Source organism: Bacillus rossius, assembly GCF_032445375.1.
Source record: "Bacillus rossius redtenbacheri isolate Brsri chromosome 4 unlocalized genomic scaffold, Brsri_v3 Brsri_v3_scf4_2, whole genome shotgun sequence".
Classification (NCBI taxonomy): domain Eukaryota; kingdom Metazoa; phylum Arthropoda; class Insecta; order Phasmatodea; family Bacillidae; genus Bacillus; species Bacillus rossius.
Genome location: NW_026962011.1, coordinates 10,082,778 through 10,108,305, shown reverse-complemented (window position 1 = coordinate 10,108,305; position 25,528 = coordinate 10,082,778). Strand labels below are relative to the sequence as shown.

At 37.1% G+C, this 25,528-nt stretch overlaps 1 protein-coding gene across 5 annotated transcripts in view; it reads left to right on the top strand.

The window, feature by feature from the left end:
• Positions 1-25,528, top strand: part of LOC134541907 (endoribonuclease Dicer-like) — a 224,263-nt gene that overhangs the window by 108,266 nt on the left and 90,469 nt on the right. For all 5 annotated transcript variants that reach the window (XM_063385650.1, XM_063385649.1, XM_063385646.1 and 2 more), the window contains exons 13-17: positions 5,190-5,369; positions 8,885-9,098; positions 20,643-20,809; positions 21,027-21,205; positions 21,567-21,799. In XM_063385650.1, coding sequence (XP_063241720.1) covers positions 5,190-5,369; positions 8,885-9,098; positions 20,643-20,809; positions 21,027-21,205; positions 21,567-21,799 — 973 coding nt within the window. The remainder of the gene's footprint in view (positions 1-5,189; positions 5,370-8,884; positions 9,099-20,642; positions 20,810-21,026; positions 21,206-21,566; positions 21,800-25,528) is intronic.

Here is a 25,528-nt window from a genome sequence, read left to right as displayed (position 1 = left end):
TTTCCTCTTATTTGAACCATTTTATTTCTGTACCGTTTTAACCTCATTTGATGTAATGCAATAAATTCCCGTTGTTTACAACGCGCCTATTGCTTTACGCAGTTTACGCCGTTTGTTCTGATAAAACTGCATACCAACTTAATTAATCCTATTACAAAGTAATCTGATGTGTAAATCGTGTTTTAAAAACGTTTTTAAAAGTTATAAACTTCATCTTTAACGTCTCGGGAGTCGCTTTATACCGCTTATAAAACGTAAGCAGCGCCAGTTTGGTTGTGTTGATTCCTATATTCCTGTATAGAGTGCGCGCACGTAGTTGAAGATCGATATCGATAGCTCGCAGACTGCATGCACGCGCCTATTGCTTTACGCAGTTTACGCCGTTCGTTCTGATAAAACTGCATACTAACTTAATTAATCCTATTACAAAGTAATCTGATGTGTAAATCGTGTTTTAAAAACGTTTTTAAAAGTTATAAACTTCATCTTTAACGTTTCGGGAGTCGCTTTATACCGCTTATAAAACGTAAGCAGCGCCAGTTTGGTTATGTTGATTCCTGTATTCCCGTATAGAGTGCGCGCACGTAGTCGAAGATCGATATCGATAGCTCGCAGACTGCATGCACGCGCGCGCTCTGTCAGGAACGATCGTTATGCGTATAGTTACAAATCACGTTTCTTTTTTTTTACGTTGAATAAAATGGTTTTATTGAATCACTCATTAATTTAAATTATTTGGCGTGCTCTCGCAAAGTCTACTTTTTATTTTTTAAATAAACGTACTTTCCATGAATAGGTTTTGTTTTTATGGATTACTTTCCATGTTTTTTTTTTTTTTTTTTTTTTTGTTTTTTTTTTGCATAATAGTAGCACCAACGGTCTCACCCCTAATTTTCAAACTTGATTTTAGAATAAAATGTGCGATGCTTAAGTGATAAAAACGGTAAATTAGTTATTTTTTTTGTACAACTTCTTTATGCTGTGATATTTTTGTTAATATTTTTATCCTGGAAAGTCAAACATGCTAAATATGGTAAACTGTGATACTTTTTATGGTCTTCCCTTTATTTTCACTTTCCCACTTTTTTAATTATTTTTTTTTTTCAATTTTCTTTTTATATTCTCAAATTCAATTCGAAAAAAATTCGAAACTCGTGAATTTTTTTTTAATTCGATTCGAATTCGATTCGAAAGGAAAAATCACAATTCACAGATGTCTATTTCTAACCAGCCTGTTACTTGTCAGAGAGCTGTTTGTCCGATCCTTCATGTCGTCCACTCTGTAATTTGTCACATTTGTCACATTCGTCACACTGCTTCTTCATGTTTCAAGTCTCCAGTCTCTGTCTTGGTTGTTTTACGGGCTATTAGGCTATTTTCTGCCAGTCCATCGGTGGCCCAGCAGTTACCCGGTGAGTCATAGGACTGGCTGGCTTGTGGCTGGAGGGACACTGAAAAAATCTAAAAAAAAAAAAAAAAAAGTAATAATATACTAGATAGAATTTGTGTGTGCACTTATTATGCGATTTTATCTTGAGCAGTGTTGAGTTCACTTTCCCTCTTCAGCCGTTGTAAATGACCGTGAACTAGCAACGTACGTGAAGGCAATCTTCACGTATCTATCATAACAGGTTTTTATGATGCCAACGTATGGTTTCTCACATTTGTAACTGCTGCATTCATCTTTGATTTATGGAAAACTTTCCTGGCTTTTGGGTCAGTGACAAAAACACTTTGGAGAATTGGTGTATTAAAATATGTTCCTACAGCCAGGCACAAGTTTCTCTGTGTGCTAGTCTATGAAAGGACAAGGAACTGTGAAGAAAAAAAAACTTGTTGAGGGGTTAAAAATTTAAATTCAAGGAAGAAAGAGGGGAGTGGGTAACTGCTGTGCCTCCAGCAGACAGAGAAAGACTGCATGGGGACACAGTGCCGTATTGTTAATGTTCCAGTAAGCTGAGAGACAGTGCACAAAGACTTCACTTGTGCTCAGCGTTCTACTGAAGACAAATATACGGTATCACCCAAATTTGAGGGTGAAATGGATTATTTGGTTTTTTTTTTTAACGAGATTTCAATTATCCAGGCATGGATAATTAGTGGTGCACCGATGCGGATACCGATGAATCGTAATCGGCGATTATGGGTACTTTCCGATTAATCGTAATCGGCGATTATCTTAACGATTACTTTGCCGATTATTTACGTCCCGGGCGTAATTAAGTAGGTTTTTACCGTGTAATATTTTGTTACACATTTTAGGACGAAATACTGTAATATTTGTATATATTACAAAATTCATCTAACTCCGTCATACATGATTACAGATATTTCGTTAAGTTTAATAAATCTCATTGCCTCGAACAATAAAAAACACATTTTTCCTACACGTTTGTTTACGTTTCGTCTTTTGTTCTGTCTTTTGTCTAGTGGCCTTGTACATCACCTATTAGCCAGAGACGTAAAATAGATGGCACACAATCAAAATACTACAAGCAGTTGCAGTCGATTCTATGACAATCGATCTTTTCGAGTCGTAGCTGTTCAAAATCGTGGTCCCAATACCTTCTAGAGTTTTATCACTGCATTTTACCAACTCGTTATGGGTGTCTTTGGTAACATTATCCGTTGCTGTGTTATTTGTATGTGACGTGAAAAGTGAAAAAGTATTTATTATTTTATATATTTAGTCAACATAAATAAAATCACATGTGCTAGAATTGGTTTTTAGTTTTATATATATAATTATAGTGAGATGGCGAGTAGGGAGAAGAAAAGTGAAGTGTGGAAACATTTTTCTATAAACTCAAGTGAACAAAATAAAGCAACATGTTTACATTGCTAAACGGTAATTTCTCGATGCAACCTTATGTGATAGTCGATAATAATGCTAGTTTTCCGCAACAAAAACTTACCCATTGTAAATTACAATTATTAGACTGTAGTTCAAGTTCTTTACAATAACAATTATAAATAGAAGTTAATTAAATTTACACTTTGCAATGAATAAATAGTGTATTTTATATATTTTTATACTGTTATTATAACTGTATTCTCAATTTTGCCTAATCTTTTTAAATTCACGGGGGAATAAAAATTTTTGTGTGCATTATTACACTTAAAAAAATTTATTTATTATAATCGGTAACTGAATCGGTATCGCCGATTATTGCTCTCATAATCGGTAATCGAATCGGTAATCGGTAAAATCATATCGGTGCACCACTATGGATAATACAAACTTTACTGTATTTTTTTATAGTATCGTTCCATATAATGTGTGCACTGTAATGAAGCTTGTGATCAATACTTTGTTAATGCCTATCACTAAATAAAGTTAAAGTTTGGAAAAGATAAAGGAATCTGCTCTAAAAATAATTCTGAGTATATATTTTATAGACTGAAGGTATGATAAGTTTAGGGGCCCTTAAAAATGTTAAAGCAAAAAATTCACATAAAATAATGAAATCATGCAATTTTTTAAAGTTTTTTGCAAATGTAAACATTTTTGTGAAAATATGAAGTTTGGCATGAATTATAGCTGTTTCCTTGAGTTGATCGACTGCATTTCTGGAAAGTCACACAGCAGGTCATAGATTTGTAACACAGGAATAAAATTTTAATAACAAAGTGTTTCGTTATCTTGAATGTAGATTTTTTTCTAAACAGTGCCAATTAGATTCACCGTGTTTTATCGCATAATGGTCGCACACGCGTATATTTTAGGCTGTCAAAATTGGGATAAGAAAACCTCGTGTAAACGTCGCATGATGTTTTTGATCCCGCTAGTAGATGCCGAGCGCTTTGTGTAGGTATCTTTTCCCTATAAAACAATGTATTTTAAAGTAGAAATGCAATATTTATTCGGTGATTACCACTTACTTAATAAATTAATGGAAAAATACGAAGTTGTTTGACGTGTAAATTTTCTTATAAAGACGTTTTTAAACGTTATTTCCTTTATCTGATTGTCTGCGTTGCCGTGGTGTAGGTATAATCTAAAATTTAATTTAGGTCATTACCACTTATTTATTTAATTAACGGAAATACGAAGTTGTTAGACATGTAAATTTTCTTATAAAGACGTTTTTAAACGTTATTTCCTTTATCTGATTATCTGCGTTGCCACGGCGTACCACTTATAAAATTGTAGCCAGTGCATCATTCATGTATGGTTATGTTGCTTCCCGTATAGAGTGTGCGCACGTAGTCGAATATTGATATCTCGCCGATTGCATGCAACGCGCACTCTCTGTCGAGAGCCGAGTTAACTACATTTGATGGCCCACAATCTTTCGTGGTAAATGTGTACTACGGCAACAGTTACGCGTTAGTTCACGTCACAGATTCAAGTGGCTTGCGTTCACGTTACAGTTTGGTTTTTCTATTTAAAGTTGAAGAAAGGTTTTTGCTTGATGAATTATATTAATAAATTGTTTGGCGTGCCCTTGTTTACTCAACCTTTTTTTAAATAAACTTACTTTCCATGAACGGGTTTTGTTTTTATGAATAACTTTACCTAACAAAAAAAATTTTTTCCGCATAATCGTCGCACCCCTATTTTTCAAACTTGATTTTAGAATAAAATGTGCGACGATCATACGAGAAAACACAGCATTTATGAATGCTTCAAACGTGCTACCTTGGTCTTTGACCATGCTATTTGTGCTGTGTATACACAACAGTTATATATATGTGTTGTACCTTTATATCTTGGTTATTTAGTTTACAAACGGGATTGCATTGTTTACTAGAGAAGCTACTGCACATTTTATATTGTACTTGATTTGAAGTAACTTTTCTTTAATTACTTGACTTTATGGACTTTTCCCGGAAAACTTCCAATCAGATGTGAGAAATTACTGTGAAATAACCTATCTTCTCATTTGTTTACACATTACATTTTTGTAGTTTTATAGTTATAGTTTAGGCCAAGAAATAATTGTTAATGGTGTGAGAGAACATGTTACAATGCATTTTGTACATACCCTGATATTTACAAAAGTGACTATATACAGGTTTATGTTGATGCTTGTATGTCCACCAACTGTGTGTCACAATATCGTTCATCGATTTCCATTCCATTTCCACAAAATTTCTCCTACCAAATGCTGTATACGAGAGCTAAGATATTTACACATCAAAAACAAATGGTACAGTTAAACGGATGTGTGCAATCTTGTTCGCAGTTCCCGGATGTGCTGTCGGAATGCCGACCTCAACCCGGCGATCCTGCGTACCTGCATGTGCTCCGCGCTCGACCTGTGTACCCACGCCCGCCCTCGAGCGACCACAGAAAGGCAGTGGTTTACGACCTCCTTTACCAGACCAGGGACTTTGCCATTCTGTCCAGCAAGCCACTGTACGAGGTAGGCCAGTTAGCCTGTGGGCCTTCAAGTACCGAAATAATACAATCCTAAGATATTGCTTCACACGAAGATCAAAAGTTTTTATCGTTGGTGTAGTTTGATGCATTAGTGATGTCTAGGGACCCTCGAAAATGGTTAAGCGCGAAATTCACGAAAAACGACGAAATTGTCCACTTTTGACAGGGTTCCGCCAAATTTCACTATTTGTTCTCAAACACCGCTGGTTTCCGCGAAAAAATGCCATATTCCCGTTCAACACAAACGACGCCTATTACTTCGAAACTAAATTCAAGCTTATTTGTTTAACTCGTTTACTTTTAACGAGTTATCGCAGCACAACGTCTACTGTTTTTACTACTCAAAATAATGCTACTTCCGTTGTTAATTGTTGTGGGGAAATACAGTACATATTTGTTTACTTTCGTACCCGTGATAATCTGTCCGCTTCGCTTTGTTTTACTGCGAAAAATTTGGTGTGCATTTCTGGTACTACGTATTATAAACATTCGTACAAATGCCAAAGATCTCGTACCATATACCAGTATAGCGCGTGTGCGAGAAATATGAAACAAACACCAAAAACTGCCGTGATCAAGTTAGTGCACGAAAAATGTGGCAGGATGCAATCACGTACCTACTTTTAACTACCGTTTAGGTAGTTACCGTTAATTTATGAGCCAATTTTGTTTATGTAACAGTTATTTATTGAAAAGATTTAGTTTATGATATAATAATGCGTTTAAAATAGCTCTCACAGTAACTTTTACGGGACGTCACTGACTAGTATAGTCACTTTAACAACGTATTTTTTTTTAATCACGTAGTATTCAGTTCCTATCAATACAACAAGGTGATTCTCGGAGCGAATGGCTAACTAATGTGCGTTGCTTGAAGCCAGAAAATGCCGAAGTTTATTTCTATAAAGGATCGTGAAAGGGAGTTTAAAAGTGACTGATTTTACATTTTTGATTTAAAAGATGAAATAATGATGTGTGTGTTTTGTAACGTGTGCGTGGACTGGGTGCGCAAAGATACATGCACAAAACACATGTCTAATGAAAAACACAAAAAAAAATAAAAGTCGTGAATCTGCATCGTCTTCCAAACAAGTTTCTATCAGCAAATCACTTCAAAACGTAACCAGTTTGCAGAAACACAAACACGAATTTGTGTATGATTTTGTCGAAATGATGGTAGCATCAAACATTCCCTTGCAAAAAGCTGACAATCCTTGCATGAGGAAATGGTTAGAAAAATATGTTCAAGGTGAGTTTAGCATAAAATAACACTACTTACATATTTTCTGCTGAGAGAAATATTTTGTTTTTCATTGTGTAAGCTGTTGAATCTAGGCCTAACCTCAAATAGGAGGCACTAATCTAGCAGATTTTTTGATCACATTTCTAGACTTAAAATTCATAGTCTTTCTTATCTTGTGCTACTATTGATTGCAGGCTCTGGCGATCTTCCAGTTGCTTCATTATTTTGATTAAAGTTTTGTCAACTGGCTCCCAGCAGAATGTGTTTGTGGGTGCAGTTAAGGAACTTCCAAGTGCAACAGGTGCAGAATGTTCAAGGGCCATTTTATCTACTGTTGCTGAGTTTGGTATAAATTACGAAGATGTGGTAGGTGTTGTTACTGACTCAGCACGGTACATGACTAAATGTGTCTCTTCTTTGAAGGACATATTTTCAGAGAAGATGGTCCACATTCAGTGCTGGGCACATAGGCTGAATCTTGTGGCCAGCTTATGGAGTGCTGAGTTATGTGAGCTCAATCAGTGCATTCAGAACACAAAAAATTGTTTTCTGAATGCACGTAAATGTAAACATAGGTACCTCTCATTTTTAAAAGAAAAGTATTCAGAAGAAGAAAAGAAGGCAGTCTTGTTCCCAATTCCGGTCATGACCAGGTGGAATTCTTGGTTTGGGTCTGCAAAATATGTTGCAGAGTATGTGGAAGATTTAATTGAATTCTTTCAACAAGAAGAAGAAGGAAGTAGCGCCATCGCTTACTTCAAAAATCTGTCTGCAGACAATGTTGCAGTTATTCAGTGTTCCTCTTCTTTCCTTGTTGAACACGGTACTTCCACTGTGGAAGCTATACAATAATTTGAAGGCTCTACTTATGCACTGGTCCACAAAGTACACACAACACTGACCAACATTATGGAGAAGTATTTACTTGTAAGTAAAGGATGTCTAGGAGATAGAACAAACTCAGATATAGCCAAGCTTTCTACAGCGTTAAAGCAGCATTCTTTTCGTAGTACTCTTACTCGTGTAGGTTTGAATTGCCACAAGAAACTTCAGACTTTGATGGAGCAAGACACAGCTAGAGAGTTTGTTTTGCATGTGGGAATGTTATTCAATCCAAGACATGTGACCAGTAATGTTGTTGATGACAGTTTGTATCCTGCTGTGAGGAAAATCCCTGTCCTCTCAACACTTGCGAAGCAAGAATTCTTGGAAGGATACTTGACCTTCCAGACTCATGTTTCAGAACTTTTGAGGGACATGAAGCCTGTAGATGTTGGAGCTGTTTTATTGGCTTTACAAGATGGCCACAAAAACTTTAACTGTTCTCTCTCAGTGCTTTCCATACCGCCATCAAATGCAGACAGTGAACGGACATTCTCTGCATATGGACACATATTCTCAGACTTAAGAGTGAATTTAAAACCCAGCAACATAGAAATCCTCCTGACTCAGTATTTTGGCAGAAAGCTCGTCTGTTGAGAGCATGTGTTCAAAGACATATCTTTTTGTAGAAAATTGTTTTAAGAACTGACTATATTTTTATGTGATTTTCACTTAATTTGTAAATTTGTTACTGCAGTGTTAGTTTTCTTTGCCATTGATTGCCTATGTGACAAATATTCACAAAGTAGGCATGTGCTTTCATTCCAGGGTAAATGTATTTAAAAATAATATTCTGTGGACTGCGTAATATTGATTCAGTTTTTAGTGTTTGCCAACTGAGTGCATTTTATGTTTGGTATTAAAATTTAAAAAAAATTGAAGCTAAACCAATCTCATTTGCCAATTTCAATTTTAATTTAATGTATCTCACCAAAATTTTACACGATTTTTTGCACCGCTTGCTTATTTTTACACCGATTTTTTGCACCGCTATTGTCATTTTTTTACACCGAAATGAGCCAGTTTTATTTACCATTTTCTGGGGTCCCTAGTGATGTCCTTTAAAGTTACTTACAATGAAAACAATTTTGGTGACTAATTTTTCACTTAAGTTAGGTGTTCTGTAATTTTATGGATATGTTACATGAAAATTGGACTTGGTAGGTATATTTTTCCAAAAATAATATTTCTATTTTTCTTTCTGGAATTTTGTTAATGGATAAAAAAATTTACAATGAATTGTATGTTTTTTTCTCTTTTCTTTTTCTTTCCAAAATGTGTATTGACTGTAATAATGCAATATATTATTTGAACTAAAAAGGCTTTTATCTGCTTACATAATTATATGACTAAATTTCACTTTTCAATTTCAGGTTTGCAAGTTCCCCATCTTCATGAATGTTGGTGAACTGCAAGTAGAAGTCATCAGCTGTGCCAGAAAGCTGACACTGTCACCAAAGCAGGTTGAGGCAGCAAAGAACTTTAACTGTATGATCTTCATGGATCTTGTGAAAGTTTGCAAGCCGTTCATGATCGTGGATAATGAGGACAAGGAGCAGTGTTACTACGTTGTGCCTTCCATAATTGGTGAGCTCTTGGATTGGTGCATTAGACTATACAAGAAGGGATTTTATAAGTGACGCTTGAGGGTTGATATCTCAGAAATATACTCGTGACTAGTGAAGTATGAGTCAAGCTGTTTAGAAATAAACTTATGTTTAAAGTGAGTTGTTTATTAATACCTAGATGCAGGAAATTTGAGAGAAACACTGAATATTGCAAAATCAATATTGCCATTGTCATAAACTTTTTTATTTTAATGGCTATCACAGAATTGTTGTGAATTAATCTCATATTTACACTTCATAGTTTACACCCAAGTTATATGCTTAATTTTATTATTTATGGTTTGCTCCGTGAACTTTATTTTAACTTACCGTAATCACTCACGTAATGTCCGCAGTAATTTGACCACATTTTTGGCCAAAAAAATGGGGTGCGGACATTATGCGAGGAAAAATACAAAAATACAAAATTTTGTGTCTTAATTATTACTAAAATGGCACAAAACGTATCTAAAATCAATTTGGATTTCACTAGCTATTTTAAAAGAATATTGCTGCGGGATAGCTTGCAAACAACCCGGCTTAGACCATGTTTACTTTGCTGTAATTGCCACCGGTAACTGTCTCGCACCCGCCGGATCATTAAAAAAAATTATGCGCTACACTGAAATAAGTGTGGTTACGTGTGCCTTATTAATGTGATTAATATGTGATGGATTAAAACGGCTATTAACGGCAGGGCTGCAATATTTTAGCCGTACCATATCCTTACATGCGGCGCGTAGGGAACCAGCGAGCTGGCAACAGCGCAGTGACTCACCAGTTCCACATCTGCTGCGCACTGTACTCCCCCCCTTCCCGGCAATCTGATGGCCTTCGTGACGTAGAGAAGGAGGAAGGGGAAGGAAACATTTAGAGCGTGAGAATGGCCAAGAGAGGGATTCCAACCAAATGTAAACAAAGAGGGGTTCTGTTCTGTCCTGACACGTAAAACAGGGTACATACTAATTAAAGTTGACGTTTCCAGACCTGCCAACCCTCACGCTTTAGGCGGGAGACTCCCGATTTTATACCCTTTCTCCCGCCCTCCCGATTTGTCATTCAAATCTCCCGATTTTTGGTTCTGTTTATCTTGAAGTTTTTAATGCAATAAATTTATAGAATTAATATGTTTGTACCATTATTCCGTACAATCGTATAGTAACTAGGGTTCGTACCATAACGTGTAGTTATTTTAATAACCTAAATGCCCATAATTGTCGGCTAAAACGCTTGGTTAAGCGTACATCTAAGAAAGAAACGTAGTTATTTACGATAATTATGGGAGCTGTTTTGGTACACGTTCGTCATTGGTGTTTATTAGCCAACCAGAAAAAGGTTTCATTTGTTTTCCAAGATGGCGTGTGTTGTCAACATTGTAAACTGTATTTTCGGTGGTGTTGGTTTGAAATAAAACGGAGTGGATTAATAATGAGTTTATGATACCACTGTTTACATTCGTGCGCAAATTCGCTTCGGTTTGTCAGCCGGCTATGTGTGAATTGTAGAGATGGGTCGAGTCTTGGTTTATCGAGTCGAGCTGAGCCGAGTTGGGTCAGATTGACTCGACTCGAAAACCGAGTCACATATTTTATCAAGTTCGAGACTCGAAACACGTTTCGAGTTAAGTACCAGCATCGTGACATTATAGCACTTTATTATAGGTTGTCTTAACGTTTTCGCCAAGTCATTAATACAGCAAGAATTGATAATGACCTTCAAACAAAACAAATCCCGTGCAAACTTAACCTTGCCCGCTAACGTGCTACGGCGCTATAATAGGTACAAGTGGAACCAAACCTAGGCCTACCTTCATTTATGAACGTGACGTCGTAACGTGATTTTGTCGATAGTGGCGACAGTTTATAGGACAAAATTATGTCACATGACCATTATATATTTAAAAAAAAACTTGGTAAACAGCGTGCACTGTTTTCATTTTCTTTTACTTCAAATACGGCACCGCATTTGTTTACAAGATACGTCAATGGATTTTCACATAAGAAAAATTTGTACCAAAACGCACATGTATCAATAATCATCATGTTTATCGTGCCCCGTTTATAATAACTCGTATAAACATGAGATTTCCGTAACCTAAAAATAAAAACACTAAATAATTATAATATTTAGTAAATAACATCCAAGCCGTGAAGCGTGAAAATGGCTTCGTGTTAGGCCAGCCAACTGCCAGCCTTGCATTTTGGAATTAAATTTAGCTGTGCTCCGCTACGCAGCGCTGCGTGACAATAACGTTTAAGATAAAATTACTTTTTGTTTGAATAAAATATAATAATAACGCTCATGCATTTTATTTGGCAATCAGTTACTGATCGCCAAATCAAATGTATGAAATATTTATTTATTAAACATATTGATATTCTTGTAGTTGTAACAGTTCCGGGCGAATATCTTGCCGCGGAAAGTGTATTTACATTGAGAAGTTACGTAACTCGACGTTTGCAACACTGACTAGTGAGAAGCCAAAAACGGGAAGCCTTCTTTTAACAGACGAAAGAGCCAAAATCCGAAGTTCCCCGAAGTTCATGCTTTTTTCCCCTTTCTTTAATGTGGCTATCCTAACCAAATAAACCGTCCACAATGTTTTTAAGAATTTTTAATGTAGCTAACCTAACCTAATTGACCATTAGTATCCTTTTATCAACACCGCCATATTTATTTACAATTAACAAAAAAAAACCGAATATGCACGATTGGGCGTTTGGCTCTCTCGTCTGTGAAAAGAAGGCTTCCCGCCAAAAACGGCATACGAATTTCGGCAAAAGTAAATACTGATACAAATATTAAGTGGATTTTACATGGAGAAAAAATCGGAACACGGTAGAAACAAGGTATCTAATTACTTTGTTCCAAATTCGAAATGTTTAAGAGAAGAGAGAAGTTGTACAAATATTTTAGATGAAGGAGCTGCAGGTTCTAGCAACCAAAGTGACAAACCTTTTGGTGGACCAAAACCTAAAACAAGGGCTGCAATTTGGAATTTTTTCGAGAAGTTGGATGAAATGCAAGCAAAATGTAACACGTGTACAAAAATTTACAAGACACCATCATGCTCAACTTCTTCACTCATACGGCACTTGGACATCCACAGATCACAAAAACGAAAGTATGACGAAATTGTTGATCTTGCCAATCAGGCCAAGCCGAAGTTGGAAAAGAAGACTACTATTGCGAGTGCTTTTACTAATCAACTCCCACTACCAGCAAACAGTGTTCGTGCAAAACTCATCACTTCAAAAATTTGTAAAATGATTGTAGAAGACTATCAACCATTATCTATTGTTAATGACAATGGTTTTCAAGAACTGATGAACACACTTGAGCCACGGTACGAAATCCCTTCGAGAAAACAATTCTCAAGAGTTTTAATACCTGAACTGTTCCATGAAACAAAAACAAAAGTTTCAGATATTTTGTGCACAGACATACAACTTGCAGAGAGTTTATCTTTCACAATTGATCTTTGGACTTCAAGGTCACGTGATCCATATTTATCCTTGACAGCCCACTATCTGACAACTGATTTCATCATGAAAAACACGACACTACAGTGCTCACATTTTCCAGGTGAACACACTGGATCAGCTATCCATGGAAAAGTCGTTGAACTATTGGAAGACTGGAAAATCAGTGATGTTGCGGTTCCTCTCTATGTTGTCAGTGACAATGCTAGAAATTTAAGTGCTGCATTCACATTTGCGTCTCCAAAAATAACACACACATTATGCATGGCTCACACACTGCAACTCGGTATAAATGATGCAGTAACAGAGGCTTAAATGGGTAGCTTGCTCAAAAAATGTCGATCCATTGTTGGGCACTACAAATCCAGTACAAAATCGAGGGAGCGTTTGGAGTCACTGCAGTTGAGACTAGGTCTGCCGCAGCATTCCCTCCATCAAATGGTCGAAACAAGATGGAACAGCATATATATGATGCTCAGCCGACTTTTAGAACAAAGAGAAGCAGTATCTGCAGATATTGCAAAGAGTGGAAAAGACAATTTAACTGCAACAGAATGGCAGCTTATTGAGAGTTATGTGTTACTTCTGAAACCAATGTTTCAGGCTACTCAGGAGCTCTGCAAGGAAAACATACCAACATTATCAATGGTGCTCCCATTAATTTACAGTTTGGAGGAAGGACTGAAACATTATATAAATGGCCACATTGGAGACCTGGGAAGTGGAATGAAGTTGGCCAGGTGTCTTTCAAAGTCATTTCATGCTCGTTTTTATGAAACAAAACAATCAATGATTCATAAACTTGCTACCTGTCTTGATCCTCGATACAAGATGATCATATTTGAGCAGCATGAAGAATTGGCTATCAAGCAGCAACTTCTTAATCTCACAGCAGCAAAGTCTTCTGACCAAGAGAACAATGCTACAGGAAGCAGCAGTCACAACATAGAGAATGCTGTTTCGTCAAGTTCTTCAACATCAACGAACAACCTTTGGGTGTTTCTCGACAAAAAAGTTCAAGAATTGAACCAAAAGAGAGAAAATAGCAGCAACATTGTCGAAAGAGAGGTACGTATTACAAGATTCAAATGGCCTTCAATCCTGATAAATAAAATTGTTGACTTAAATGAAAACTGTAAATTAACTGAAACAGTATAACTGATAGATAACCGATGTCTTTTTTCACAGGTGGATGATTTTTTGCAGTTACCAACTATTGGACTTCATGAAAACCCACTGAACTGGTGGAATGACCATAAAAACAGTCACCCACGTCTTTCTAAGCTGGCAAAACATTACTTGGGCATACCAGCAACATCAGTTGCTAGTGAAAGACTCTTCTCCAAAGCAGGTTTAACAGTCACACAAAGAAGGGAAAACTTAAGCCCAAAACTTGTCGAGAAACTAGTGTTCTTGCACGATAATGTTAGTTTTTAAACAAAAGACAACTGTTTTTGGAAATTAATTAAAGGTATCATCTTACCTGTAATAATGATAAAAGTAACATTAGTAGACACTAGTCTCTGTAAAAAAAAAAGTGTGTGTTCTGTAAATTATATATTTTAATTTTTGGAAGTTAAAAACTAAATGTGTATTTTCAAGAATGAATATTGTCTCAAGGTTCTAGGAAAAGTGAGTACCACATAAGCTTAGTTTTTTATATTTAAAAAACAACATGATTTGCTAATAAATCATTTAAAATATTTAAATAATGCAGATGCATCTTGGATACACAATTCTTACATCAATGGATGTGTAGTAATATTTTATTTATCATATTTGATGCAAAAAAATATAAAATTATGAAACTCGAACTGACTCGACCTCTTAAAAAAATTTTTGGCTCGAACTCGACTCGACTCGAAATATGAACTGCTAAACTCGGCTCGACTCGACTCGAAGCTAAAAAACCTCAACTCGTCCATCTCTAGTGAATTGTTTGTTTGTCCCCGAACAAATTCGCCTTTGTTCGCGTCTGTGCTCACAGACGAAGTGTAGAGGTAGCATTATAGTACAGTCTTCGAATTTATTCAACGGTGTATTCATAAAAATATTATTTTGTGGAAGCAGTTGCGTGATGAGTATTTTGTATGCGTTGTTTAGTTGTAGGCCTACTCCGCAATATGGATTTAATAGAAATGGCGCTAAGTAAGCCTACAGTGAAGTATCTTGCTGTGTACAAGAAGACATTTAGTGACGAATTTCCGTGTATTTTGCAATCGAGGTAAGGTGAACATGCTGCATTTTGTTCTTTGTGTCGTGATTTTTTCGTCTCGCATGCCGGAAAGGGCGACATTGTGAAGCATATAAATACGAAGAAACATGCCGTCAATGCTATGGCATCAAATCAGAAATTAGACTTTTTTCGTGACAAGTCGGAAAGAAGATAGTGTGACAAAAGCAGAGTGTTTGTTAAAGTATTTTATTTTAGAACACAATTTTCCCATTGCTTGTGCTAATCATGCTGGTTTACTCTTAAAAAAAATTCAAAATTTACAAAATAAACAAAATTCCCCCCCCCCCCCCTCCCGCCAATAAAAAACCTCCCGCTTTTGGACTGGCCAAAGTTGGCAGGTATGCGTTTCTTTTACACTGCGCTGCGTGTCTTACCTCAACAGAAAACAAGACTGATCCATGTCAGCAAATGTGATGTTAATTTTTTTTTTATAAATATAACATAACATTCAAACAGTTCAAATAATGAACTTACTTACCCAAAAAAACTGATACTGCAACAGCACTCAAAATATTAATTTAGTCTGCATTTTAGTAACTGCAATTTCAAATAGATAAATGTCACGAAAACCTAATTTAAAAGAAAATTATACACTTAAGAATTAAAAAAAAATGTAAGTCTTTCTCAACACATCACTTTCTAATCTGCTACCGACGCGTCGCTATCATCTTCCTCGGCGTTACTGCTTTCTGCGTCAGCATCGCTCCTGTCGTCATCTGTATCTTCCCAGATTACATCGTCTTCAGTTCCATCGAGAGCGACGGTGATGCCAGTCTTTTTGAAGCTTTTTACCACCATAGCTTCGGTGATGAGTGCCCAGCTTTGTCTCACCCAGTCGCATATCTGGGTTAGCGATGGTCTTTTTAGTTTTCCCCCTGGAGTGAGTTTGTAATTATCGTCTGCCATCCATTCAGAGTAGAGTCTGCGAAGGTGAGTTTGTGATTATCGTCTGCCATCCATTCAGAGTAGAGTCTGCGAAGGTGTCCCTTAAAATGTTTGTTGAGGAAGACATCTAGGGGCTGCAGGACAGATGTCAGGCCTCCCGGAATTACAGCTATGTCGGTCTTGCCTTCAGACAGGTCACGCTTGACATCTTCCACAAGATGTGCTCTGAAAATATCCCACACAAGTAACGATTGTTTCTTCAGAAGAGCACCGGGTCGACGATTCCATACAGTTTTTAGCCAGTCTTTCACAAGCCTTTCTCTTGGACCCGCACATGCACACCACGCGGAAAGCTAGTGCCTTTTGGCATTGTTTTCCTCTTGAAAATGATGTATGGTGGCAGTTTCCGCCCGTCAGCCGTTACAGCTAGCATAACTGTACAGCGTAACTTTTCGTTTCCGGTTGTACGAATGGTAAAACTTGATGCTCCCCTCGGACTAATCGTTTTACTTTGCGGCATGTCAAAGTATATCGGAGTTTGGTCAGCATTACCTATTTTTGAGAGTAGGTAATGAGTTTTTCTCTGCTTAACCCTTTGGTTGGTGAGGTAAAAATTAATTTTTGTGTATCCTCTAGAGGGAAGTTTTCAAAAAAAAAATTTTTTTACTGAATTTTTATTTCTTACAGAAATCTTAAGATTCTTTAGAAAACTACAAAATCTTATTTTTTTTTTGCAAAAACAATTATTGACATTAGTTGTAAGAACCTTCAAAACATTTTAAAACTGACATTTTTAATTACTTTTTTTTTTAAATACATATAATAATAACATATACACATTGTACACACCGATCAGATATTTAAAAAAAATCTATATTTCGGTGATTAAATGTACTTTTAATATTTGAATAAATATTTTAATATTTTAATAAAAATTTAAAATATTTACATACACAGTTTCTTACAGTGCAATCCATTTTGTCTCGAAAAAAGAATGTCTATGAAAGATTTTTGTTTCAAGTTTCAGGATGAAATTATTTCGGTACTTACAATATTATACAAATATAATAAACAAAATCTGTTAACAAATTTAAAAGTTTTTTATTGTGTGGAATGTGGTGAAGCATGGATGTACGCAGAGTCCTACATCACATTCTGCACACATCCACCTTGTTTCTTTTCGCCTTGGTTTTGTCTTTGTGCTATGCTTGCACACGTAACACTGCCTTTGTGGTTTGGCCTTCGCTGCTGTTGATGGCACTGGAGTTGGGAAGTGTCGAGCAGTTAGCTGCAATGGTGTTGGGGTGATGACAGCTGAGCGCCGCCCACCTTTTGAAGGCTTGCGCATAGGACAAAACTCCTGCAGTAGTTGTCGAACCAAATTGAGTCTGAACTGCACCAGCCTAATTTTCTTGTTATGTCTGATATTGTACATAATACAGGCATTCAAAATTATTATGTCCAATATATGGAAAAACAATTTTTTGTACCATTTTATTGTCTTCCTAGTACTATCAACAAAACTTATCTGCATGTCAGCCTTATCCACTAACCCCATGTTTCGATTGTAGTCAACCACGGACCGAGGCTTCATTATGCTTTCACCCGATGTTCGGTCTTTTTTGTCGGTTTCGACAAACACGTGGTTATGAACAGTAGTAAGCATGCAAACCTCCCTTTTGTCATGCCACTTTTCAGCTAGAATGTTTTCTGTGTGTGAGACTGCACACTGACCTTTTTTTACTTTTTGTGGAAATCTCGGCATTTCTTTCCTGTTTGGGCGCACTGTTCCGCATGCACCTGTCTGATGTTCAAAAAGAAATCCGAACAGTTTTGGGCTTGTGTACCAATTATCTGTAAACAAAATGTGACCTTTGTCTAGGTAGGGCTCCAAAAGTGTAATGACGATAGAACCTGAAATGCCGAGATCGCTGATTTTGACAATGTTGGTTTCACTGCCAGTGTAAACAATAAAATCAACAATATATCCTGTCTCACAGTCACACAAGATGAACAACTTAACACCAAATCTGTGCCGCTTGGATGGAATGTATTGCTTGAAGACCAAACGACCCTTCCACACCATAATGCTCTCGTCAATACATAAATTTTGATGCGGCTTGAACAATGTCTTGAATTTCATTTTGGTAGTTTCCAAAATAGTACTTATTTTGTACAGACGATCTCCGTGTGGCTGACTGTTGCTATCAGAAAAATGTAATAGACGAAGTAAGAGCAAAAAACGATCCTGTGAAAATATTTTTCCAAAAATAGGAGTAGACAGGATTGGGTCAGTGGACCAATAATCATTTATACGGTTTTTAGCTGTGTGGGGCATGAGTATAACTACAGCTAAAAATGTATAAAATTCTGAAACATTAGATTTCACCCATTGTTTGAGTTTTGATTTTTCTTTGACTTCAAATCTTTCTGTTATGTATGAAAGGTACTTATCCGATTCATCAACTATGTGCTGGACCAAATCTTGATCAAACAATATTTTGAATACATCCAATTCACTGAAATTTTCCGGCAAATTGAATTCATCTGTGAGCCCCGAAAAAGAATTGTCAAAATTAAATGTCCTTGGTTGGAAATTTTCATTGTTTTCCCAATGGAAAGAGTTTTCTGTATTAGTTGGAACATCTATGCTCACCTCTGTTCCTGTAGTTGCATTCATGGCACCTAGACTGGAAACTGCATCACTGTCAGTGTCTATGTCACTTACACTTTCATCACTTCCTGATTCCCAGTTAGCGATAATTTCTTGTAATTCGTTTTCAGAAAGTATTTTTCTTTTGCGAGATGTGGTCATTATTACAAAATTTTTTAAAAAAGTCACATACGAATAACAGTCATAAAAACATTCGGTAAAACAGTAGCACTATATTTCTACTTCTACGAATTTATGGCCAATAGATAAACCCCGGGACTGAACATCGTTTGCACGAACAAGCCACTTGTATATCTTAGTAATTCAAATTCAGTGACACAAGCATAGCGATGGAGTACATATCAGACTGAAAAATAATTGCAATAGAAAAGTGGTCTATACCTCCGCGAAAATATTGTGTTGTAAAGTTCTGAAAATGATAGCTATAGGCTATCCATCTTAGTAAGCTCCCAGTGGAAAAATTTTTGTACTTGCTGCTAAAACAATTCCTTCATCAATACGATTACTAGAATAGTATATTGTATAGAAAACATACATGTGATTCATAATATTTACAAACTTTATTTTAAATCCCTTTCTTTTTTTGCACAGATTTCTGGCTATTATGAAGAGCCTATAGTTCAGTATCTGTGACCGCGAAAATAAAAGCACTCTCAAATAAATACACCCCTGTTCACGTTACCGGGAGATAAGAGCAGATAAAAGATTGACTCTGCAATTCTATAGGTGTGCGACTGTTGCTATCGTTCAAAAACCCCACATATAAGGACTTGACTACGCCGCTATCTGACGCATTGTGTTTCACCACCTTGTAAAATACGCAAGAACTTTAAAAATCACTGGGAATCATTTTGTAAACTGTACAAGAGAATGTAGGACATTACAAAACATTATACTGCTGCCAAAACGTAAAATTATGGTCATACTATTAAATTAAAGTTAAAAACGTACATTTACGTTCATACTCTCTAATACCATTAAAAATATGCCCGTACATGTACGTTTATACTAGCCAAAGGGTTAATGATGAATCGCTGAAACTGCAGTAACTTTTCGTTATATTCTTTCGGCAATTTTTGACTTAGTGATGTTCTTCGTCGCAGAGAAAGGTTGTTCCGCCTCATAAATCTTGTGATCCATCCACGACTAGCCTTGAATTCGTTATGCGGTGTATTCATGGAACGCGCAATTTCCCGCGCCTTTACTATAAATAAAGGGTGCGGACATTATGCGAGGGCGGACATTGCGCGAGTGAATACGGTATTTTCTGCTGTCTGCTGGAGGGGTTGGAGTGTCTGCAGAAATTAAATAGAAAAATAGTTTAGGTTTATACTGGTAAATTGTTGTGTGTGTGTGTGTGTGTGTGTATAGAGTTAGAGAGAGTTAGAGAGTTAGTTTTAAGCGGAGTTATTTCAAAAATGGCTTTGGAGTATGGGAGTCACTGTAAGAAAGATCACGTAGACCCAGCTGATGCTTTCACTCAGGGACGTGATGTTGCTTTGAGAAGAACAAGATTTGAACCCCTTGCAAAGACCTTATTTGCACTTAGCGTCTGTCACGCTGGTAGATATTACACAAACCATACACATGGGCTGTTTTTGCATTCCACTTGCCTCAATCACTACTGGCAGTTACCACGTGGTCCTTTAGAAACAAACTTGTGGATACGATTGAATGTGTGTTTATTGATGCAGACCCAGTTACAGTATTAAAATTATAATGAGATATATAATCTGCTAATGTAAGCAATTAAACAGGACTATTGGTCCATGCCACTTGGTTGGTTACCAGCCAAAAACAGCATTGCTGAGAGCAGCGCCACAACTGCTCTTGATGGCCGGGTGATGAGCCGAATGGCGCCAAATGTTCGCTGTATGTGATAAGGCAGCATACATATTGAGAGAAGAGAAAAACCTGAAGCTAATTTTTGGAGGTTTTTTTTCCCCAATAAAATTGAGTAATTTTAATTACCTGTTTAGCACAGATGTTTAGGTAATGTATGCTCTTATTATTTAGACTGATGTCTTACCATTTGTAATTCTGAGATTTAATTGTTTGTCTATGGCTTATTTGATTTAAATAACATCAGTTTGTGAATTGGGACTCAAATCCATGACCCCAACTGTAGAGCCTAAAGTCTGGTATGTTGGCTCATAAACCACTAGGGCCGGCAGGTTGTGGATTAGCTTGTGTTAGGGAATATGAATTGAAATTAATATGTGGCTAAATAACAGTTTTGATGTACAGATGGTGATGGCTTATATGATGTGGATTGGGATGTTGTATTTTGCTGCATGGAGATCCCACCAATAGAACGTCCTTCTGAGGAATCCCAGAAAACAATGGACATCAGCAAGGAGAGTTTGGAGCTGAAAGTAATTGTGCCATGGTACCGTGGCAGTTACACTGAACAGGTAAATAAAAGTTAGTGTTGGTAATTTTCATAAAGTTTTAACCTAGGGGTTAAAATAAGGAAATATGTTTGACCCATGTAATTATTTTTCTGACTCTTTAGACATTAAATTGATTTTTACAGTTAACCACTTTTTAATAAGTTTTGGTGCATTTTTATATTGTTTTTTCAGTCTATGAGAAATTTTAATAATAAATTGTCTTTTCTTTTCCATGTAGTTTTACATTGTTACCAAAGTTGATGAAAATTTGACTACACTCAGTAAATTTCCAACTGCGGACTATTCTACATACCAAAGCTATTTCAAGAAAAAATATGACCTCACGATCTTCAGGCCTGAGCAGCCAATGTTAGAAGTCAAGTCAATATCTAACAAAATACAATTTCTTAAGCCACGGTAAGTATATTGTTAATAATTTCTTAAGTGGCTTTTCAAAAGCATATTAAGTAACTAAATTGGTTAAATTCCACACTAAAAGTTTTTTTTTATGTGCTTGTACTTTTAGGGCTATTATGTTGTATATCAAGACAAATGTGGTTGCTTACAAGCTCATACTTGGTAGAAAACCTTTTTGTATGGTGGTTAAATTATTTTAATGGTACTGGATTTTTTTTTAAGTATTGTATCTGTATAGTATCAGGTAGCCTTCAAGGCTTTTAAAATATTTATTTTAAGACAAAAACATGGTTATTTGTTGTTGATGGCAATGCTGCGTTGCGTGTGTGGGAGAAGGAAGTACTGAACTGCATGGGCGCAGGAAATTGGGCGTGCAGGGCCTGAGCAAGCGCAAGCGACAAGAGCTGCAGGACGACTTCGAGGAGAACCTGGTGCCGGAGCTGTGCCAGCGGTATGAGTTCCCGTCCGTGCTGTGGCTCAAGGCCACCTGCTTGCCGACCATTCTCCACCGGCTTACCTACCTGCTGCTGGCGGAGGAGCTGCGACGATCCGTCAACCTGGCCACCGGCGTCGGCTGCGTCTCCCTCCCCAGAGGTGGGCTCGCCACTCTCACTTCCCGGTCCACTCCAGACCGAGGGCCCGTTGCCGAGCCTCGAGTGTTTGCGCCGGTGTCGAACCCATCTCTCTTTCTGGCAGTCGGGCAGCAGGCGACCTGTAGAGGCAAAACGGAGTGCTGCCAGGGAAGACGGTAGCTTTTATTGAGCAATGTAGGCAGTTACCTTAATACAAAAAAAAACGCAGTGAAAGAAATTGCAGCTTAGTCTAGCTGTGAAGTAGCAGAAATTAAATACTGTAAGACCTTTTTGTTGCGACCCCATTTATTGCGACCACCTCTCTATTACGACCCGATTTCGAGGAACCGTGAAAAAATTGCTGAAAATCCGAAGAAAATCGGACAGAAATTAAGTTTATTGTGGTGAGTAGCCTGTTACTGCGTTTCTCTTGCCGAGTGCCGACTTGTTTTAACTGCCGCAGCGATGTTTATTTTGACAGCTCAAGCAATTATCTTTTCCCGTGGGTTGATAGAAAAAGGTCGCTTCACCCAGCATAAAAAAAAGGCTACGCCACTTATTCCCCACGCTCACGCAGGAAACACACTGGCTGCCGTCTGTCTCCCCCGCATTTATCTTTCTTCTAACATTCCACGTCTCACCTCTCGCGCGAGCAATAACGAAGCGACCACGCATTTGGCCGCTGCCGCCAGCCAGCCGGCGAGCTTCGTGTGCGCCCACTCGCGTTGCAGAACCTACAGCTGTCATATTTTGAAAGGAAATGTCCCATTATTAGGGCTACGATTATATGGTGAATCGCGAAATCGCGAAATTTTCTGCGAATTTATATGGAAAATGCGACCAAAGCGATTTTTAATAAAAACCGCTACATAACACCGAAATTACACAGTACAAGTCTCTTATATTTTAATGTGAAAAGCTTGATAGTCAAGACTTGCCCGGGTCCTGGTTGATAAGCTGGAAGAATTTCCTGCTTTGCATTTCTATGTGCTTCCTCTAATCAGCTTTAGGGCGCCGTCTCGTCAGCGTGTGTTAGTGAAGCGGGATGATAAGAGCGATGCTAAATGGTAGTTCTAGCGCGGTAAAATATCTATGTGCAAGGCTCTGAACTGGCGCGCAGTCATCTCGTTCCCGTCAGATAACTGTGAAATTTGAGCGGAGACCGTAACATTATATGGCGGAAAAATAAAGATAAAGATGTAATGCATTTCCCTCTGATACTTTCAAGAAATTTGTAACTGATTTTTTACACCTAAAACTTCGAAAACATGCCTTTTAGCCATTTTATCTCCTCTAAATCCTCTTGATCCGATATCAAAAGAACCAATTTGGCATTAACAAATTCTTAAATGCTTTTTGTCAACAGACTCCAGTCAGAAATCTAGTGTAGTTTGGAAATCGCGTAGGTATTTCGTGGCTGTGTGCGGCACACGACTGTAGTTGCTATGCGTCACGCGCCCAGAATGTTGTCCGGCAGGAAGGGCGAGTATAGTTCATTTGCAGTAAAAATGAAACCTTTTACGGCCCTGCTAAATTTTTCCATTAAGGACGGTGAAGGAGGAGGGGGAGATGAGATGAACCTTGAAATCTGGACAAGGGAAGGAGAGGTAAGTCGTATGACGTCATGCATCCGCCGCCTGTGCTGCCGCCAGCCTGTCTAGACGAGATTCCAGCGCTCCCACTTACGTTGCACAAGCTACTGCTGCCGTATTTTTAAGCAGAATGTGTGATTTTTTTTTCTCATCTTATACGAACATTAGTACGATTATTATAAGCCCACACAAAATATATGTTGTGTGTTAAATAATGACTTTTTATAACCTTTTATTGTGAGTTTTACCATTTTTTCCCCAATTATTTTTGTTTTGGTGCCAAAAAAAAGATTTTTTGACGGTTCCTGAGAATGTATTCGTAAAATCACTGCTTCGTTAAATCCGGGGTTCGTGACATCGGGGTTCTAGTGTATTTAACTACGGCAAGCAGAAAATGTACATGTAAACTAACCAGTAAAAATAAACTGTCTTTTGACATATTTTCTTTAGAGGTGGCCTGTAGGGTGAGGGACTTGTCAGAAGGTTGAAGTGGGTTTAAAGCAAAGCCGTCTAGCATTGTGAGTGACAGCATCCTGCCATTGTACGGCTGGTTTCTTAGCGAGTAGCAGTTTTGCCGGGGGGGGGGGGGGGGGTGTTGAAATAAACTGAAAATTTCGGAAAACATCTATTACGACCCTATTCCTGGGAACCGTGAGGGGTCGTTTCAGAGAGGTTTGACTGTATGCGAGAAAACACGGTAGTCTTAATAGAAATGATTACAGTGAAAACTGAACATTGTGCAGAAAAAATTTAATAGTCATTGCATGTTATATATATTTGTCGAAATGTGTTTTAGTAGTAGTTTGTATTTTAGTATATCTATTATTTTGCCAGATAGACTGATCAGATAAGAAATAAATGTTAGATGAGACAGGGAAAACAAAAAAAACTCGGCAGGCTTCCCACACTCTTATGTCAGCTCATTTCCCTGATGTATGTTACTTGTGTGTCTAATGACTGTTGGTGACAAAGTATAAACTCCAAAAAGAAAATATAGTGCCATGAAAAATTGCTTTAGAGTTTAGAGGAATTATGGTCTTATTGGCATACCTGTTTGTATTTGTGTATGGGAAATAAATATTATACTGGCAACTGCAGATGCTGGGAAAATATCTGCACAAAGAATGTATTGCTGTTTGAAATATACCTGTGATCTATAATATAGTTGATCATAATTCATGCTTCTCATGGTGCAGTGCATATGTACCACACATGTATGTTGTACCTAACATCATATTATGATTACTGTGTATACATGACTTTGTTAATAAAGCTTTTTTTTTAGGGGTGGGTGGAACTCGGGAACTCGGAAAGAAGTTAGGGAATAAACACTTTCTTGAACTTCGAGAAAACAACTCTTTAGTACCGTCGGGAAAATGATATAGGTAACAATTAACAACTGAAACTTACATTTCACGGTGTTTATCTTTCTCTTTGAGGTTAATGCAAATAAAACAATGAAACGAAATCCACTTCATTAAAGTGACTCCAGAACTAATTATTTTGTTGGATAAGTCTAACCTAAACACCAAATAAAATGTTTTAGTATAGCACCAATGCACATTCTTCATCAGTTTTGTGGCCTTACAAAAATATTTTGACACGTAGGTTTAAATAATATACACAATTGCTAATTACGTTGTGGACCCCATAATTTACTTGTCTTAGGTTTTGTTTGTATTCAGAATACTTTTACATTTCGGAAACAGAAAATAATAAAATATGATTCCAGTTTTTGTGGCTAGGTTAGGCCTACAACTTCTGATTATCCTGTGCAAATGATTACGGTCTTATTTATCAGTGACAACAGGTGAAAGTAATTTTATTTACTGCTTAGTCTCTTCATAGTTAAGCGAATTGCATCACATATTGAATTGGAACAATAATAACTGTTTAATGAACAAACAAGCCGTTTCGTTGTTATTTTTAATCAAGCAGCCATCTTTGCTAACCTGCTGGTCGTGTGTACAAAACAAATAATAAGAAATTGAATTTGCGTCAGATGCCGTTAAAAGTAAGGTTTTCATTTCAAACGGAGTTTTTTTATCACATTAATACTTTGTTATTACACAGAAGTAAACGTACAGCGCAAAAAGAATTAAAATACCCATTATCGATCTAAATACACATTTATCTATCAGACCGTATGCAGATGTTCA